The sequence below is a fragment of the Citrus sinensis genome, chromosome 4, assembly GCF_022201045.2.
Source record: "Citrus sinensis cultivar Valencia sweet orange chromosome 4, DVS_A1.0, whole genome shotgun sequence".
NCBI classification, from domain to species: Eukaryota; Viridiplantae; Streptophyta; class Magnoliopsida; order Sapindales; family Rutaceae; genus Citrus; species Citrus sinensis.
The window spans coordinates 29,550,730-29,566,251 of NC_068559.1; the positions used below are offsets into that span (position 1 = coordinate 29,550,730).

The 15,522-nt window shown below is 35.6% G+C and overlaps 3 protein-coding genes, 1 long non-coding RNA gene and 1 other non-coding gene across 5 annotated transcripts; 2 read left to right on the forward strand and 3 right to left on the reverse strand.

Annotated features, from left to right (window-relative positions):
• Window positions 1–1,980: 1,980 nt before the first annotated feature.
• Window positions 1,981–2,749, reverse strand: LOC102622585 (hypothetical protein). Its single transcript, XM_006482740.4, has one exon. It carries the CDS (start codon window positions 2,545–2,547, stop codon window positions 2,203–2,205), a length of 345 nt encoding a protein of 114 aa, XP_006482803.1. The 5' UTR covers window positions 2,548–2,749; the 3' UTR covers window positions 1,981–2,202.
• A 179-nt stretch (window positions 2,750–2,928) lies between these two features.
• LOC127901749 (uncharacterized) lies at window positions 2,929–6,672 on the forward strand. Its single transcript, XR_008054018.1, has 2 exons — window positions 2,929–5,061; window positions 5,840–6,672. It is a non-coding gene; the product is annotated as an uncharacterized LOC127901749 (long non-coding RNA).
• On the forward strand, window positions 4,851–4,932 carry TRNAS-GCU (transfer RNA serine (anticodon GCU)). Its single transcript has one exon. It is a non-coding gene; the product is annotated as a tRNA-Ser (tRNA).
• Window positions 6,673–6,794: 122 nt separating the features above from the next.
• Window positions 6,795–7,408, reverse strand: LOC102621981 (hypothetical protein). Its single transcript, XM_006482738.4, has one exon. It carries the CDS (start codon window positions 7,406–7,408, stop codon window positions 6,980–6,982), a length of 429 nt encoding a protein of 142 aa, XP_006482801.1. The 3' UTR covers window positions 6,795–6,979.
• On the reverse strand, window positions 7,318–9,691 carry LOC127901748 (AAA-ATPase At4g30250-like). Its single transcript, XM_052439287.1, has one exon. It carries the CDS (start codon window positions 9,461–9,463, stop codon window positions 7,871–7,873), a length of 1,593 nt encoding a protein of 530 aa, XP_052295247.1. The 5' UTR covers window positions 9,464–9,691; the 3' UTR covers window positions 7,318–7,870.
• Window positions 9,692–15,522: the final 5,831 nt, after the last annotated feature.

Consider the following 15,522-nt stretch of genomic DNA (forward strand, 5'->3'; position numbering starts at 1 on the left):
ATCTGTGCACGCACTGGAAAATTCATGAAGATGAAGATTTCGTAGAGAAATAATTAATTAAGAAGAAGAGTCGAATCCTGTGCGTCCATCAAGGAAACGACTCAAAATATCACCGTCGTACCATGTCGCATTCTCAAGCCACTCATCATCTTGCAACTGCATGCTCTTCTTTGCCGCCAAATTTTTACTTGCGCTCTTCTTATTGTTGGCTTTTCTTTCACTTTCATGAGGTTGAGGTTGAGATTTTCCGGCGAGTTTTTGCACAACCTCTCGAAAATTTGCAGCGTCGGTCGTGATGATATGTTGTGCAAATATGTGAATGACGCGGATCTTGGGTTTGATCAATTTCGATATTACGTGTGAATTGCTGTGCGTGCGCATGCACATGGCCAGTTTCTGCGAAGGAGTACTTGAACTAACTTGCGGCGCAATCATTTCTTTCATGGATGGATGTTCAGTTTTGAGTTAATTTTATGTTCTTGCAGGAGAGTCTTGGATCGATCCTTAAATAGGAAACACATTATATTATATTGTGTATCAGGTGGATCGGAGAAAATAGTGATCGTCCCAAAAAAAAAATAAAAAAAAAAATTAGAAATTTAATTAATATTTATAAGCAACTGTCCTTTGGTTGCTAATTAAAAAAATTGGAAGATATCGATAACGCTTACCCTCTCACAAAGGTCAATCTAAGAACCTACAGGCCCAAGGATATTATAAGAATTAGATTATTACTATTTATTAGTCTTTGCTTGTCATGATAACCTAAGATAATATATTCGTTTTAATTCTATTACCATTCTGGTCGTTATTATCATTTCTACATAAGTAATAGTGCATTCTGGTCGGAAATACGAAATTAATAAGCAAATATGAAATTACTTTCCCTTTTCACTTTTTTTTTTTTTTTTAAAGTTTTGACAGAAGGAAAATAACAATCTTTCAAAGCACTAAGCTTTTGGGTGTTTACGATTATTTCATCCAACCTTTTTTTTCCCTCCTTTGAAAACTATAATTATTACTATTATTATCTATGACTGTAATGGATTAAAAAAAGGGGGAAACTCATTAAACTTAAAAATAATAATTAATGTGCATAAGAGATGACCGTGAGATGAGTAGATCGGAGTGACATCATGAATCATGAAGGTGGCAGAGAATCAGGGTGGTAATTAATTTACTAATAGTCTAATATGACAAACACACGAGACTTGAGCCGTTCAACGTGGCAAGATTCATCTGAGATGACTAAGTCAATGACACACGTGGCCGAATGATCATTGATTGTTGTGCGGTTTGATTAGTGGTATTATGTGCAAAGAAAATAACAGAACATCATTATAAAATAAGATATTTTACGATACAAAAATATTTTATGACAAATTATTTATGATTTTGTTGTAATTTTTGTACTATTTTTTTTTATACAATTTTTTTAGTTAATGTGAGTAACACGTGGAGTTCGTTGGGCTAACTTGGGTTGGGCTTTTGAACATGATCTGGTTATCAATGATACTTTCAACAAAAGACTAATAAAATAAAATAACCATAAAAAAGTAAAAAAAAAAAAAAAAAACTATATAATTTTGGTTGTTATTTTTTCTTTCTTGTTTCTTTTAACAATCAAAACTATGGTGTTTTAGTGATTTTTTATTCATTATTTTTTCATCATTTTGTACCAATATGGTTGTTCATATCTAGCACGCAGACATTTGTCTAATCTAGGTTCGTTCACATTTTAAATTATAAAAATTTCAATGTATATGCTTAGTGTTTGGGGGTAATTCTGGATTTTATTGCTTGGACCAATAATAGGACAATACATGGCAAGAAAAAATTGTATATACGTATATCACAGTATTTAAAAACTTCAATGTATATGCTTAGTGTTTGGTCGATGCTAACGCTGATTAATTGGGTTTATTTAATCTGCCAATCACAAAAGTCGATGAATTTGAATCTACCTATTGGCTTAATTAATTTCCATACCACAAAGAAGCTATATATATTATAAATGAAATGATTTGTAAGCTCCAAAGCCTACAAGGGTGTTCATACTAAATGAAATACAATCTCATTCTGGACTCAAATTAATAGATATCATGATCCAAGAACGTGCAAACTAAATAAAAGAATTCCTTAATCTATATATTTATGTATAAAGTAATGCAGCGGGAAGCTAGAAACAAGACTAATTTAAGATTAACGACGATGATGAATTGGGGATGAGGCTGAGACTGCAGGAAGTTGGGTAATAATTGAATCATCAATATCTCCGGTAGGTGCAGGTGTAGGTGATTGCTGCATATCCTTTGGAGAAGGAGATGGCTCTCCACCTGAAGGCATGTCTTGTAGTACAGCAAGCATCCGCCGAATGCTTACCGACCGAGCTGGTTTGAAGCTGCTGCTACTGCTCCTGATCATCTTTTTGTTTTTTGAGAAGATGCTTGATGATTTCGATAGTATCAGATACACCAAAGCTTGCACCACCCCAAACAAGGCCACCTTCATCAACATATCATGATTCAACCACTCTTCAATCATCATCTTCTTGTGTATACACGCACCTCTTTATTAATTCTCAAGCATAAGACGATCAATCGACCAAAGGTTAATAATAATTGATCAGTTACGTACGTTGTAGCTAGACTCAAAGACGTTAGTTTATTTCTCAATAATAAGATTATGCAATGCAAGCGTCCCTTACACACACACACACACACGTATATATATATACGCACACACACACAGACTTCTTTAACTTACGAAGCCTACCTTTTTGACGTTGGCTCAAGCTCAGAAAGGTCCACCACGAGAGGAGGCATGGAAATTTCCGCGTTACATATGTATACATATGAACCCCTTTTGAGAGTCTTGCAACGACTTTAGGACTTTGACTTTGCGGCTTCTTTGACTGTCTAAACTCCAAATAGATTTAGCTATATTAATTACCAGGACACTAGGACAAAGGCCAGGTGTATTAGTTGTATATTACTGTATAGGAACTAAGTTCGTGTTGACTCGGTCAACTTTGACTTCATGCGGACGATTGGTTTAATTCTAAAAGAGGAGAGCTCGATCGAGAAAGAGAAATGATGATTTAATTGGTTCATATATTTTATTATATTACATTACTTGTCCATTTGTTCAGTTGCGTACGGTGATTGATTATACTCGTGCTTAATTATATTGAACGATAAAAAGTCACGTGTATCATTGATTGATTAATGGGTCCTGCGTCTGAATCGGATTACGATTTCTTTAAGAAGAAGAGGAGACGTAGAGCAAATTGTTCTGGTCTTCTTCCCTCCAGGCGTCGGACTCCGATCAGATGACGACGACAATGATAAAAGATTACTTGCACAGAACAAATTTCTGATTTGATGATATCTCTATCCATTTCGATTCGATAGTTGCTTGCTTCTAAGGCTATTTTTAATTAATTAATTTATTTATTATGTGGCACCGCGTCGTTTTAGTTTGTCATCTTATTCCCAAGGCCGTCCTTATCACTTTCCTTCGGTGAATGTGCCAAGTGGGCGGGCCACTTGTCATCTTGGAATATGATGCATGGAGACCACAAGATTGGAAATCAAACAGCAACCAGTGGAATGGAATGGAAATGCAATGAATAATTAGATGGAACAATTGAACAAGATGATTACGTCTTTAAGTCTAATTATACAATCCAAATCCAAGATTGAACAAGCTTTGTTCACACTAAATGCTAAAAAAAGCAACACAAAATCTCTATCATCAGCTGGCTTAATTATAATAATTATTATTGCTGTACGTAGAAGTTAGAAGCCAGCTGGACCTTCCGCTGCAGATTTATACTTGATCAGAATTCAGAAGGATAATATAAATGGCGGCAATCTTACGTTTCTCTAACAAGACCCGCAATCAAGTTCTAACCAGATTATAAGCAGAGGCCTCTAAATCGAAACTGAAAGGTCAAAGAGTAAAACATCTCTCAACAACGAAACCGGAAAAGTGAAAATACCTAGCAAGCCATTTCATTTCATTCATTTACTGAAAATAGCTAGACGAACAAGCCCAGCTCACCACGTTGGATGGATTAATCATTGGTAATTGGAACCTGCAGAGAGGACAGGAAGATTGGTGGGAAAGGCAAGGGAGGATGCATTCAGAATGGTAAAGATGGTTACAAGGGAGTTGTTTGGCTTCAGAATGAAGCGAGAACTCATCTTTGCAAATAGCACAAGACTCTTGTGATAAGGACTCTGAGATTTCTACACTGTTCATTCTCATTCCCACTGACGATGAATTATCCAGACCACTAGCAACTGAATTGGATTGATCATTGCCTTCACAACCATAATCAAACTGCAGGGAGTTGAAGTCAATGTCAGTGGTTAATTGTTGCTGCAGTGTTAATTGATTTGGTGAATCGGGGTTAATGGATTCCATATGTTCAAGAAAGTGGGTTTGCCATTGAGGGCATAGAACTTCTTGTAAAGGTAGGGTGGTGACGGTGGTGGAGAAGACGAGGCTAACGCTCATGTCACATTTATGGCACCAGTACGTCAATCTTGCTGCTGCTGGACATTTTGGTTTGGCCAATCTTATTATTTGTTCGTTTGTTTCTGCGTTTTCATTTTTGGTTGAATATTAAAGAAAGAATGGCCGTGTATGAGTATGAGCGATACTCATTTGTGTCATTGTGTGTGGGGCTGCCTTGCCTTTTCCTTCTAGACATTAGCATTTGCTACCTTTCGGTTGGTGGTACTGCCAGTGCCGGTGTTCTGTCCTATTCATGGTCAGTTTTCGTGGTTAACAAACTATTAATAATAGATAGATTTTTATGGCGGATTACTTAACACAAAAGTGACGCTTTGGCCGAGTGGTTAAGGCGTGTGCCTGCTAAGTACATGGGGTTTCCCCGCGAGAGTTCGAATCTCTCAGGCGTCGCTGGTAACCTTTTTTTTTTTTTTTGTATTTATTTACTTATCTATAATGGTCACTTTTCTTCAATCTAGGCTAGGGTTTCCTCCCTTCCGCTGTTGTCTGGCTGCCCAGTTCGAAATGCCAAAGTTTCAGGTTAGAATCTGTTACAGACAACAGAAAATTCTATTATCATTTCGTGGGTTTTCCTTGATTTCAATTCTTGCGCACTTTGCTGAAACTCTCTCCAACTATGTTGTCATGTTTTCTGTAATTTCCCATTTGACTCTTTATAATTGCTTGGAAATTCATTGCCAATTATCCTTATAAACCCATCGTTGTTTATTATTATTATTGTTATTTAATAGTTTGTGAACTAGAGATAACATAGCTTCCTTTATAATTCAGTGTAATTATTGAGCACAGTTTTTTGCATTGCATTGAACAACTTGCCAAACAATGATCATGTTCTGTCCATGCTGAAAAGGTCATGTCTTGATGCAAACAAGTACCTTGCTCATATTAATGCGCATTTTTACTTGAGTGTTTGATCTGCACATATTTTAAATTCGTACCGTATGAGCTGGTTTTGATCTCAATATTGATGTCATTGGAGAACACTTTTCTTGGTGTTAATAATGTGAAACAATCTCCTCCACACCTAGAAGAACAGCCTTTACGTCAGTGCCCGTAATATATAAGTAGATATCAGGAAAAGGTTGTGCCATGATAGTTAAATTAAGTGGACTACTGTATATTACATGCTAGAAATTGTTGTTCATTATTTGAATGGATTTCTGTCCATACGGGAATGGATACAAGCTTTTAAGTACACTCTGTCGGAACAGAATATGAGTGGTAAAAAATGAATGTCGTGAAAGTTTATGAAGGTTTTCATTTTCCAATGAGGTAACATTTATGTTCTGTGAAATAGGATATCCATCCTCTAATTTATAATTGACGGCAAGAAGGTTCTTAGTTGTGTATTCAATCTTTTGAGAGGCTCATGGAGCTTTCTGACTACTAAAAGACAAGGAGTTCGCAGTTAAGAGTAATAGCTTGATTCTGTTATGTTCTGCAATATTTGATTTGAGTAAAAGATCAAGTATATTGAGGTTTGTCATACAAAACTTTTTGGCATTGATGCTTTGCAATGTGTTAGTGGAATTGTTGTATTTTATACAATTTGACTTGCACATGCAAGCCAAACTCTGCCTTGCCTACTCCTCTGGTACTTTTGTTGTCTCTATTCACCAACGACTTATGTCTCCTATGACTAAGAGTAGAAATTTCTAAAGCGCCAGATATCGGACAGGGAGGATATGCTATCTCTATCTAGAAGAACCAAGATGTGATCTAATTGGTAAGATAAATGTCCAGCATTGGGGTTCATGCTCACTGATATACCTAGAGGCTTCAAGAATGGCACGTGATAATTAACCATACCAGTCTCCAGAATTGATTCTCAAGTGCATTTAGATCGGGTTGCCTAGCATTACCACCCTACCAAACTTTACTGAAACCAAAGACCATAAGAACTTCCAACTTTACTTTGTCTTCAAGATCAGCTGCAGGCGTCTGACAGGACAGGACACAGAAGTGGAAGTTTTCTAGTTATAAAGCTTTGTTCTTTTTATTAAATACCCATTATTGTTATTTAAAATTATACCCTTCGTATGGAATTCAGGCTATTTGGAAATTAATGTTGAAGACAGTGCTTGTGTGATTGACACTCCATTTGAATTCTCAAAATCCCCTGTTGCTTTAGCCTGTCATATTATACTTTTCTTTTCGTTAACCTTTGTAATGGTTTGTACTACAAGCTAATGCAAGTGGTGAAAATGAGTTGAATTGAATGGAAATTATCTTGTAAGCATGAAATAGAGAGATAGGGAAAGGATTATTATTTATATTTACTAATTATTATTTACTCAGGGAAAAAAAAAACTGGAATTGAGTTGAAGAAATAGAAATACAATTGGGTAGCAGACTAGCAGTTATTGAATAGTATAAGTAGTACTGCTCCCACTCTACTACTGAAATCTAAGAAGTAGATAAAATGAAAGGAAATTATCTAAGAAGAGGGGTGAGAAAGCTTAGAAGCCTCAAGATCAGCGGCTTTCTTGAGAAAATTCTGGTCATCATCCTCAAGAGCCATCTGGATGGGGCAAGAACCCAAACCATCAGCAATAGCGAGCATGATTTTCTTCATCTCAGCACTGAATTCGTGAAGATCGATACTCCCACTGCTGTCCAAATCAAATTTCTCAAAAATGGAATCGTAGAGTTTTGTAAGCTGCTCAGGAGGGGTGGCTACATCAACACCGAAGTGGGTCTCGATGAGACGCATTGACTCAAAGGCCTTGCGCAGCTCTGACCGAGACAGAACCCCGTCATTGTTCAGGTCCAAAGCTGCAAATATCTCTTCAACACTCTTCTTGAACTGCTCCTCCTCATTCACAAAGTCCCTCACCGTTGATCCGTCAATTATAACAACCCCCATCTTCTTTTTTTTTTTTTTTCTGTAAATCTCAAAACTTTCTTCCTTATCTCTCCCTCTCCTCCCTCTGTTTGGTTACCTTGTCTGTGACAGAGATGACCGCAAAGATAAAATAAAAATAGAGAAAAAAAGATATTATTGATTTGATGATGACACTTGGCGATACAGCCGTTTGCTTTGCCTTAAGTAAGGATGAGTTGACGCGTTGATATGAGGCTATCCGTTTAATTGGCCCAACTGTCAGTTTCTCTCTCTCTCTCTCTCATTTTTTTAATTTTGTTTTCTTTTGTTCTGTGGTGAGTACTGAGTCGGTCAGTCATGTGCTCGCTAGTACTTGCTAATGCAAAAACAAAAATAAATTTAGGAGAGCTACAAATTAATTAATGAAATGAAATAAACAACGGATGCAACTATTTTTTTTTTTCCATTTCTCCTCATTCTCATTTAGTACAAGGAGAAGACACGTCAGACACCCTTTCTGCCAGAGTCAGATTTGGTCAAAGATCTAAGCCTCACTAAGAAATTAGCTTTTGTCCCCTCTTTCCGCTTCTTACTTCTATTTCCATACTTGCCCCCAGGCGATGAGTCCCAATTCTCCGGCGATCTCACTACCACCACACTCTCCGGCGATCTCGTTATCACCAGTTCATCGCACTCCATCACCTCCCCGCCAGATAAGATTTTCGCTTGCATTGCTGATACCACCTCCTTCATTGCCAAATCAACGTTGCCTCTGTTTCTCAACAGAACCTCCCCAATTTGAGCTGGCGTCAAGGCCCCACCTGCCCTTATGCAACTCTCGACCACATCAAATAGTGCATGATGAGACTCGATTCCAAGATAGTTCTTCGCTAAGACCTTGAACGCATGTGGCCCGCAGGTGCCAAGACTAACATGCACGTCCATGCGCCCACACCTAATCAGTGCCGGATCCACACTATCCCTGTGATTTGTAGTAAACACTATGATCTTCTCCTCGCTACAGCACGACCACAGGCCATCAGTGAAGTTCAGTAGTCCTGACAGTGTCACCCTTCCGCTCTCTTCTCCGTTATTATTATTATTATTGCCACAAGTAGAAGAAGCAATCCGCGAGCCCATCTCCTTTATTGATGATGATCTTTTCGTTTTTGCAGTAGTACTAGTATTACTACTCTTTAACATTCTGTCAGCTGTCAGATCAACTGAGCAGTCTATGTCTTCAATTACAATGATGGAACGGTTTGTAGTCTGCAGAAGCAATGCTCTGAGCTCTGAATTGTCCGTAACTTTTGTGAGTTCAAGATCATATACGTCGTAGCAAAGATAGTTAGCCATGGCAGCAATCAAACTTGATTTGCCAGACCCTGGTGGCCCGTAAAGCAAGTAACCGCGTTTCCATGCACGTCCAACTCTGTGATAGAACTCTTTCCCATTAGCGAATGCCGTCAAATCCTCCGTTATTTGCTTCTTAAGTTGAGGCTCAAGTGCCAGAGTTTCGAAGGTGGAAGGGTGGCGAAATGGGACAGAAACCCAGCCTGAGTCGTACGAGCCGTGGCCGTTGTTAGTGAAGAGCCTTCTCTCACGAGAAACGCGCTCAAACTCTTCAGCACGTGAGGTGACGTGATCGAGGTAGGCTGATAAAAGGGTTTGGCGGTGTCGTTTTGGTAGCTTGAGAGTGAAGCTACGTTTTTCCTCTACGGAGTCTTGCACAGTGTCAACATGGTGCGTCCAGGAGAGACTGTGACCACTGAAAGAGTCGTGGACAGTGTGGTTGGGTGCAACAGTGAAGGAAATCCGATTGGAGGATCTAGAACGAGATAGGGTGAGGCGGCGGCACGTGCTGGATCCTGCGGGGTTGACAGAGTTGAGATAGAGGTTGACGTGGCGGTAGAGGTCGTTGACGTCGACGCCGCAGTAGCCGTTGAACTCCGGGATCTCGAAGTAGGAGTAAGGACTGAAGAGGTCTTGGAGAGATTCATAGAAGGAGTGGAGGAGTGAAAGGAGCTGTGAGGGTAAAACGTTTTGGAGGACGGTGAGGAGACCCAAGAATGACCACATTTGTGATAATATCTCCATCTTTAGTTAATATTTCCTTCGCTGCTCCGTTGGACGTTGAATTGTGTTTTTATCTTTGTTGAGGTATAATTTAATGTTTATATATATATTTCTATATATCTATATGTAGGGAATTTAATTAAGGGAAGATGACGGTGACAAAAGTGAAACGAGATATACAGTTTGGGATGTGATCTGATATTATGTTGTGAAGACTGAAGAGTGTGGATACTACTAGCTATCAGCAATTAATACTGAAAAAAAAAAAAGTAAGGAGGTAAAGATACTGTTTAGGGCTTGAAAAAGAAGGACACAAACAAAAAAGATAAAGGCAGTTAAAGATGATGAAGATGACTACGTACTCTTCATCTTTTGCTTTTCTTTAATTTGCCTGTACCGCTAGCTTTTGTTTTTCATATTCACGCATTCAATCCCTATATATTGCGTGGAATACACATGCTTAATCTTCAATATATTAATTAAACATTTGATGAATCAATTTGTTTAAGCAATGTTAATAGCTAATTGCTGTTTTACGAAGGGAATTACAAGGCAAAGCATGCATGTATGCGCTCTAGTAGAGCATTTAATGGAGTGTGGGAAAGTTACTGAAAGCGGCTAAGAAAACGGCCGGCAACTGTTACTCGGAAATGAATGCAACTATAAGCACACGAGAGACATGGAGACCTTTTGCTTTATCATCATTAATTCGCTTTCATTTGTTTGCTTGCTTTATCTTTTTCTTGTAATTGCAGTTGAGGTTATCAAGAGGTCAAGAGAATGTTCTTGGAATAATTGTACTTAAATCATCTTTGTTACAGATTAACAGGGCATCTGTATCATTTCTTCAATCAGCCAAAGTGACCTTTAAAGTTGAAGATAAAGGACATAGATCTTTTAAATCCTTAAATATAATTTTAAATTTACATGAAAGGAAATGGAAAATATTACGTTCTAAAAGATATGCATTTAAATGAGAAACATTCATCAACTTGCAATCACATATTCTATAGCTAAAGCACTGTGCCCAATTTTTATGGTAAATGGTATATGTTTTTTTTTTCTTTTTTATAAATAAAGTTGAGCCTCAAAGGAGGCGTTTATTGAATAAAAAAGATAAAAGTAACAGAGGGACCATAACATTCTTCACCGTAACAAGAACCAGCACTAAGCTAACAAGAAAGCAACAGAGCGCCAAAGGAGGAAGAAAAGAGAGAGAGAGAGAGAGAGAGGGAGAGAGAGCAGCTCGTCTGAATTTATGTTTGAGAGAATGATTAGCATCAAAACAAAGAAATCTACAAATTTTGTAAGGGGATCTGGCCATTAAATAATGGGATCACAGTGTACACTTAAATTTTAATTTCTAAATAACTGGTCGCATTATTATTCTCGCAATTTATAGGAGAGAATTAACTTAAAAGGACATGCATTCGATCGACAAGAATAACTCACAATTTAATCGATAATATTAGGTGAAGTAATTAAGGCCCCATCTCATATTGAGATTGGACAGTTATAACATTTTATGTTACAGTAGTAAATTATTTGGTAAATACTAATTGTTGATGTTTGAAAATTAAGTTAATTTGATCCACCACTTATATTATGAAAAAAATTGAAATATTTTTATTATTTTATTAAAATTATTATTTAAAATAGGAATTGAGACAAGAATGGGATATATTCGACTGTTGGGATATATTCGACTGTTGGAGTTCAGAATTCTTGTTTGTTGATAAAAGCAGCAGAATCGATTCTACTTTAATTTGGCTCAGCTACTCCTTTTTATGTCATAGAAATAAAAGGGAAAAAAAAAGTTCACTAAAGAAGCTTTAGACAAAGTCACTACTCTCTTATCTACTTGACTACTTGTATGGCAAATTACCCGGCTTTTTCAAACTCAGCTCCAAGTTCATAGTAGGGAAAGTATAACGATTGAGCCCTGAGCCTGGGCCGAGCTCCGGCCATAAGGTTTTTACCTGCTTAGGGGCCTTGAGCTAAGTTTAACAATGAAGCCCAGCCTTTAAAGCTACACACTAAGGTCTGTTTGATATTTGGGGTCAGCAGATATAACATAAACTTATGAGTGGGACTATTAGCACCCTCTAAATATCTCTTAACACCCATTTTCTTAATCAATCTCATTAAAATATTTTTTAAAAGGCAAATGCTAAGTTACATGCATGTACCTTACAACCCTCTCACATGAATAGTAAATGAACACTATTTATGTGAGAGGGTTGTAAGGTACATGCATGTAACTTAGAGGGATCCTTTTAAAAATTATAAAATTCTTTTAACACCTCCATCAATGACAAAAATATCCTTAATTAAAATTTATTGTGTAAACCTCATTCTTTAATTTTTATTATTAAACTCTATTTCAACAATGAGATTTATTTCTTTTTTTTTTAAGAGTGCAAATTGCAAATTCACTAAGACAACTGCAAGGATCACATAGTTAAACCAAAGAAACATGTCACTTCAACTTGAGAAATCCAGTTCAACTGAGAAACGGTACGAAATGGAAAATAATAAACTAGACATGGCTATGTTATTTTGAGGCAGCAAATATCTTAGATTGTTGCTTCCAGGAAAGCTCTTCCTGGTTGACGATCAGCCAAAGGACCATGACATCCGAAGAGCTTGGCATTCATACCATCTGGGACAATCCTGTTCTCTGAATTCCACCTTAGATAATCAGCACGGCTGAACTTGGTAAATCCCCATTTCCTGCTGACAATAATCTTTTGACGAACAGGAAACTTGAACTTAGCACGGCGAAGGGCCTCCTGAGTAGGGTTGGCAATGGGACGGGATGGGATGGGATTTACCAATCCCAGTCCCATCCCATATATGCAAATGGGATGAAAAAACATCCCAATCCCGTCCCTATATTTTTTTTGGGACAAAAATATGTCCCAATCCCGTCCCAAAAGAGATGGGATCCTGCGGGATCCCATCCCAATTGGAAAAATTTCCATTCTTAATCAGTAATGAGACGGGATGGAACGAAATTTTTCAATCCCACTCCCATCCCGCATTTGTAATTGGGATAAAAAAAGGTCTCAATTCCGTCCTTAAATTTTTTTTATGGGACAAAAATATGTCCCAATCCTGTCCTAAATGGGATGGGATCCCGCAGGATCCCATCCTATCGGAAAAAATTGCCATCCCTACTCCTGAGCATGGTGGCTATTACTATCCTTGCAACAGACATAAAGCAATGGGATTTATTTCATTTAAAAGAAAAAATAATAGATTTTCATTCTCTCTGTTATAGTTATCAGTGATAAATTTTTCACTTGAAAACTAGAGGAAAAGGCAACCTTTCTAGTTTCTAAAATGTTAGATTTTTTAAGGAAAAATTATTTGACTTTTGAGTGGGGGTTTAATTAGAAATTATCCTATTATGTAATTTTAATAAAGGTTAAAATCGTAAACTAATTAAAGTGGTTTTAAGAGGCATTTGGAGGAATGCCAATAGTCCCACTCTAAACTTATAAATAGTGTGATATTTGATCAAGTGAGGCTATTGGCACCCCTCGAAAATTCTCATCAAACACCATTTTGCATTAATGAATCTGTATTTTTTTAGAATTAATTATATAAATTAATATAGGCGTAAAACAACTGCCTTAATCATCTATTTATCACAAATTTTCAATATTTGGTGGTGAATGAGGATGGGTTTAGTGGTGATGAAGATAAGTGGTTGTGGTGATTTAGAGAGAGAATACAAGTGAGAAAGAAAGTAATTTGCAAAAAAATTACGATTAAACACTTAAATTTCAAATATCATCATCTTTGTAAGCCACACCTATTATAATCTCTTCACAATTTTTTTTTTATTTGAAACCTTTATTTCACACAGTACTAGCAAATATATTACAGATTTGAAGACATTTTTCTTTTTTTGTAGATTTATATCATCAATTTTGCAATTCATCTTCTTCCATTATTATGTTTTTCTTCCACTCACTAACGGTTTAGAACTCCAGATGGTTTTGTTAAACATAAATTGAATTCTTTAATAAAGATTTTTGAAATACTTGTGCTAAACTTGTGAATGTTTGTTTCCGTCTCTAATTTGGATAAAACTAAATAACAATCAGAAAAAAAGGATTTTTGAGTTGAAATCCATTAACAATAATAAAAGAAAATGAATACAAGCATGCATACATTCTGCTATATTTCCTTGTTCTTAATTAGTTAGAGTTTATCAACAGTAAATTAATTAGAATTTAAAAGTGAGAAAGATGTTTAAGATTTGTTGTTGAAGGAGATTTTATTTTATTTTTTTTAACAAAATAAGTCGGGACTTGTGTAGAAAAAAGAGTGGGATTCAAATCTTGTACATGTCCTTAAACATAATTTTATCTAGTGATTAAACTATAAATATAAAGGACGAGGTTTTATAAGGTTAGTGAGGGATGCCGATAGCTTTGCTCTATTTTGATAAAGTTTCTCTTATAATCTGACCATATTTAAACTTTAAAGGACTTTTTATCAAATTATTTCATCTCATTAATTACTTGTATTTAATTACAGTTGTGTTATCTGTGAAAAAATTCTTATTGGTTTACAACTAGCATCTCTTTTCCCCGTTATCCAATATTAATAAGAGATTGAAAACATTAGGTATGAAAAATAGTAACCACGTTAAAGAAACATTAAATTAATGAAAAAACTTCTCCCTCCTTACCATCTCCGCAACTCCATCATTCAAAACTCCTTATCCTCCTCATCTTCTATCAAATAATCACTTTTCACAAAGAAATCAATTTTTTTCCAGTGGGTTCTAATGAACCTTTGTTTACTGGTTGCATTCCCAGTTTTATTATTTTTCGTATGACCGCAGCATTTGAATTTTGATCGTAAATAAGATGTCATTTATTTCATCAAACTATAGACAACACGCCGTCTATACATTTTACAGGACCAATAGCACGTCATCTAATGAATTGAATTCCATGTGATTCTAATAAAAGTAAGAGATCATTAAATTTTTTACATGTTTGTTTTTTCCATCATAGATTTGTATATTAGGTAAAATTAAGGAGAAAAATTTAACTTAATAACACTTAAGTATGAATATATGTATAGGAAAATGATCTTTTAGCATCTCATTAGGCTCATTCTAAATTTAGTCCAGTAATGTAAAAATTGTACATCTTATATGTGATACATTTTATTTGAAATATTTTTTTAATATTAATATACGTGGGTAGAAAGACCGTTTATAATACTAAAATTAAAAAATTAAAAGACCATTAGCTAAACCAAAAGCCAAAAGTAGCGCATTTGTACTAAAATACTATTTTTAAAAACAATATTAACTTGTACTTTACCAAAAAAAAATCATTTGTACTTTTCTATTTATTTGTTTTCAAAAACAACTGTTGTAAAATTTAACTTTAGGCATAACAAGCGTAACTAAACGACATGTTATCCATCTTAACAATAAAGGTGCGACATGAAATCCGTGTTATTTATATAAATGACAAGTATAAACAGTATGTGTTGGTGCATCATATAGATGACTTGTGGTTTTTAGTTTGCATAAAGAGGACGTGTCATTTTGCTGATGAGTCTTTTTATGACATGTCATCTTTATATTTTACTATTTCAACAACATGCTATCTATTTAGTTGAATTTCACATGATTTTAGTGAAAGTAAGATGTCATTTTTTTACAGTTAAATAAAATAATAAATTATTTCAATTATTCATATATTTTTACATATTTGTTTTCTCGAACATTGAAAATACGTAATTTGTATTTTTGAAAAAAGTTAAGGAAAAAATTTAACTTGAAAACAAAGTTTAATTACACACACTTCTAGCTTCATAGAGGGAAATAAACTTTAGCTTCTCATTAGGCTCATTGTAAATTTGCTCCAACAATGTAAAAATAGTATACTTTTTTTTCATAATATTAATATTTGTGTATAGAGAGGCCATTTATAAAATTAAATTACAAAATCAAAAGACCGTTAGCTAAACTAAAAGAAAAATTAAAGGTAGTCCATTTGTCCCGAAATATTTTTTATAAATAATTTATACTTAAAAAATTAAAA

Coding starts and splice junctions, on each gene's coding strand:
- LOC102622585 (XM_006482740.4), bottom strand. CDS start 2,547: ATGATGATTGAAGAGTGGTTGAATCATGATATGTTGATGAAGGTGGCC.
- LOC102621981 (XM_006482738.4), bottom strand. CDS start 7,408: ATGGGGGTTGTTATAATTGACGGATCAACGGTGAGGGACTTTGTGAAT.
- LOC127901748 (XM_052439287.1), bottom strand. CDS start 9,463: ATGGAGATATTATCACAAATGTGGTCATTCTTGGGTCTCCTCACCGTC.